Source organism: Sinocyclocheilus grahami, unplaced genomic scaffold (assembly GCF_001515645.1).
Source record: "Sinocyclocheilus grahami isolate Dianchi unplaced genomic scaffold, SAMN03320097.WGS_v1.1 scaffold965.1, whole genome shotgun sequence".
Taxonomy (NCBI): Eukaryota; Metazoa; Chordata; class Actinopteri; order Cypriniformes; family Cyprinidae; genus Sinocyclocheilus; species Sinocyclocheilus grahami.
In genome coordinates, this window is record NW_015506144.1 from 251,066 (window position 1) to 255,074 (window position 4,009).

Sequence of the window (4,009 nt, forward strand, 5' to 3'; positions counted from 1 at the left end):
ATATGTGTCCCTGCAGCACAAAAGCAGTGTTGAGTCGCTGGGGGATATTTGTAGCAATAGCCAACAATACATTGTATGGGTCACAATTATACATTTCTCTTTTATGCCAAAAATCATTAGGATATTAAGTAAAGATCATGTTCCATGAAGATATTTAGTAAATGTCCTACCGTAAATATATCAAAACTTAATGTTTGATTAGTAATATGCATTGCTAAGAACTTCATTTGAACAACTTTAAAGATGATTTTCTCAATATTTAGATTTTTTTGCACCCTCAGATTCCAGATTTTCAAATATTGTGCTATCCTAACAAACCATACATCAATGGAAAGATTATTATTCAGCTTTCAGATGATGTATAAATATCAATTTCACAAAATTGAGCCTTATGACTGGTTTTGTGCTCCAGGGTCACATATTATTAAAATAAAGAAATGTGTTGAATGTTTAGTGTTTCTGTATACGTGTCATTCAGTGGTGCAATGTGGCGTGTTTAGTGAGGGATCTGGATCTTCACACTCACTCTCCTCCTGCAGTCGGGCCATCACCTGGACGTCCGTGAGGTCCTGCAGCTTATAACCCAGAGAAACAGCGGCGGTGTCCGGCTCAGACGCGCTCACATCACTGTCCACCGACACACTGCGACCTGACGAACATCACACACAAGACGTGATCATGTGATGTCAGCAGGGCTTACTGCGATTGGCCGAGTGAAGGAGGAACATGTGAGTTCTGTCAGATTGAGGAGAAGACCAGACTCACAGAACATCAGTGACTAACGGCTAAATCAACTTCCCATCAGAGCATGTCACAGATTTCATATTAATCACACAGAGTCTGATGGACACAGACTGAGAGTTTTTAGCTTCAGAATATGAATCAATGCAGTCACTGGAGATTCTGAGCCTGTTTTAGACACATATAGTTTATATTTGTGAAGCGTCTCCAGCCGAACAGCTCTTCTCCAGAACACATGTGGAGTTTCCTCACATTACATACGAGGAACATGATCATCATGTGGCATCCCGGGTGAAAAAAAGCTGCTGTTTTCACGCACTCATTTTGTGCTTAATACACTCAAATTGATTCTTTAGTACTTCCTAAGATAATTTTAAGAACATCTAAGTGTACTCAAATGTGCTATTTTGGGACACCATGAATATGAATTCAAATGTGCTCTGTATTTAAAAAATGTATTTAGTCACCACTTGCAGTACACTTGAACTCATCTCTCATACACTAGTACACTCAAATTCATTTTGAGTGAATTTAATTACTTTAAAAGTGAATAAAACATTCAGCAGGTCATGTGATCTAAACTCTCGACTGCAGGACAGAATAAGCATGTCTACATACAACACATCATTAACCTGACAGAGGAACAACGAGACGAGCTCTGTGTGTGTGTGTGTGAGAGAGAGAGAGTGTGTGTGTGTATGTGTGTGTGTTACCTGCTCTCTCACAGGAGGTGCTGCTGGGAAGGGGAGCACAGGGTTTGTAGGAGGGAGAGGAGGTGCAGAGAGGAGAAACTCCAACGACACGAGCACGAGGAAAAGCAGGAGAGGAGAAGCCTGACCTCCATCTACTGACTGAAGGAGACAGAGACGAACAACATCACCAACCGCTGCTGCTGAGTGTGTGTGAGAGACAGAGAGAGAGAGAAAGAGAGAGTGTGTGTGTGTGTGTGTGTGAGAGAGAGAGATAGTGTGTGTGTGAAGCCAGCTGAATATGTTCATGCACACTAGTGCTAAATCTGCTGTTCAGTAATCACACGCTACACACTACACTTAGCATGAACAGCCAGCTCCTTTCATGTAAACATGGTTGCTATGGTTACGGCTGGTCTACCCACTCCTACAGGCCAAATATAGCAGCATCAGCACTGGTTAGTAAGGGGTTAACGCTGTGACTAGCTCGGGTGTCTTTGTGACACAGGGTTTATTTAGCCGAGTAACGAGCTTACGACTAAATCCTGAACGCATTACAAGAGTCCCAGAGTCAGAGCTGTCCGTCACACTCTCTCATTTACATATTCATGATGGCTCCGCCCCCCCGCCGATTGAACACTAGTCACACACTGACAAGATGAAGCAGCGTTAATAAGATGACGCTGGTTATTCTGAGCTCCTGTGTTTATATCCGGCCGCGTCCTTACATTAGTCCTCATATCCTCGTCACTGACCGCTCCTGACCTCGTCATCACAAACTGATCCTGAAGCCTTCATTCTTGCACTGAAAAACAATCTGTCAAAACTAAGATCAAATACCAGCAGCTGCCAGAACTTCACTGTAAAAAATACAGCACCAACATTTTAGGTTTGATAGATTTAACTGAAATTCACAGTAAAAAAAAGTTTTTTTTACTGTAAATTATAAGACTTGATTTTTTCCACTTTTAAAAACTTTAACAGTATATTACTTAAAAAAATTAATTACAAAAAATGTAACAGTATTTTACTGTAAAATCACATGAAACGTAACCCTGCAGCACAAAAGCAGTGTTGAGTCGCTGGGGGATATTTGTAGCAATAGCCAACAATACATTGTATGGGTCACAATTATACATTTCTCTTTTATGCCAAAAATCATTAGGATATTAAGTAAAGATCATGTTCCATGAAGATATTTAGTAAATCTCCTACCGTAAATATATAAAAACTTAATGTCTGATTAGTAATATGCATTGCTAAGAACTTCATTTGAACAACTTTAAAGATGATTTTCTCAATATTTAGATTTTGTTGCACCCTCAGATTCCAGATTTTCAAATAGTTGCATCTCAGCCAAATATTGTCCGATCCTAACAAACCATACATCAATGGAAATATTATTTATTCAGCTTTCAGATGATGCATACATCTCAATTTCACAAAATGTACTGGTTTTGTGCTCCAGGGTCACATTTAATAAATATCTTCATTTGTGTTCTGAAGAGGAACAGAAGTCTTATGGGTTTGGAGCGACATGAGAGGTGAGCGAATGATGAAATATCTGCTCTTTTAGACGAACCGACCCTTTAAAGTCACGTGATCCACAAGCATAATCTTATTATGTACTGTATGTTGGAAGTTTGTTTCTCATTATGAAGGTGGCTGATGAATAAGAAGGACTGACGATGAAAGTCACTTCAGAGAGCAAATGAACATGGAATATCTGATGTTTTCATACAGTTCTGGTCTGGTGTGACGTACCGGACTCCAGTCTTTGGCCGAGCGAGTGTCGTGCAGCGTCCAGCTGATCCAGAACATGTCGAGTCCACTGCAGAGCGTCCAGACCGGCGCCGGACCGCAGATGAGAGCTGGGAGACTCGTAGAGCCTGAGGAGACAGCAGAGCGAGAATCAGCTCACAAACGCTCCTCAGACAGCGAGGAAAACTGAGGAAGACACTAATCTTGTGTCACAGGATTCGGCTTTCATGACTGACCCATGACGGACGCTTAATCGGCTTCCTAATTTACTCAGTTTCCCAGTTTAGCTCCTGTTTTCACCTCGCACCGTTCTGTTTGTGCATTTCATCTGACTAGTGTTACTGCTGTTGTGTGCTCAGATCAGTTTTATGCTTTATAAGTTTGCTCTGCAGTGCATTTTACAGATAAACAAACCGAATATTTAGACTAATAATGAGTTTTCTAAAATATGTATTTTTCTGTTCTATAACATGAATGAATCTGAAGTCACTGGGTTTCATTCTTTATCATCATATTCAGAGTTTTAGAAAGACGGTGAGAAAGGGCCCATGAACAGAACACACACATCAACGTACAGTGTACTGATCTCAACAAACTCACAGTGACTGTAGACATGCACTAAAGTGTGTAGTACAGAGCAGTCGACTTGATTTTGGCACAAGTGGAAGCTCATAATGAACTACCACAGAAGTGACTGGTTAATAACTCTAGTCCTGACAGAAACACATCCTTGTGTGTGTGTGAGTGAGAGTGTGTGTGTGTGTGAGTGAGAGTGTGTGTGTGTGTGAGTGAGAGTGAGAGTGTGTGTGTGTGTGTGT

The 4,009-nt window shown here is 40.9% G+C and overlaps 1 protein-coding gene across 2 annotated transcripts in view; it reads right to left on the bottom strand.

Annotated features, from left to right (window-relative positions):
* The window catches only part of slain1b (SLAIN motif family, member 1b), a 19,735-nt gene that overhangs the window by 14,080 nt on the left and 1,646 nt on the right, over positions 1-4,009 (bottom strand). Inside the window, exons 2-4 of one of the 2 annotated variants that reach the window (XM_016249976.1) lie at positions 3,195-3,319; positions 1,455-1,592; positions 527-649 (exon numbers count right to left, since the gene is read on the bottom strand). In XM_016249976.1, coding sequence (XP_016105462.1) covers positions 527-649; positions 1,455-1,592; positions 3,195-3,319 — 386 coding nt within the window. The remainder of the gene's footprint in view (positions 1-526; positions 650-1,454; positions 1,593-3,194; positions 3,320-4,009) is intronic. The other variant, XM_016249977.1, reaches the window with a different exon arrangement.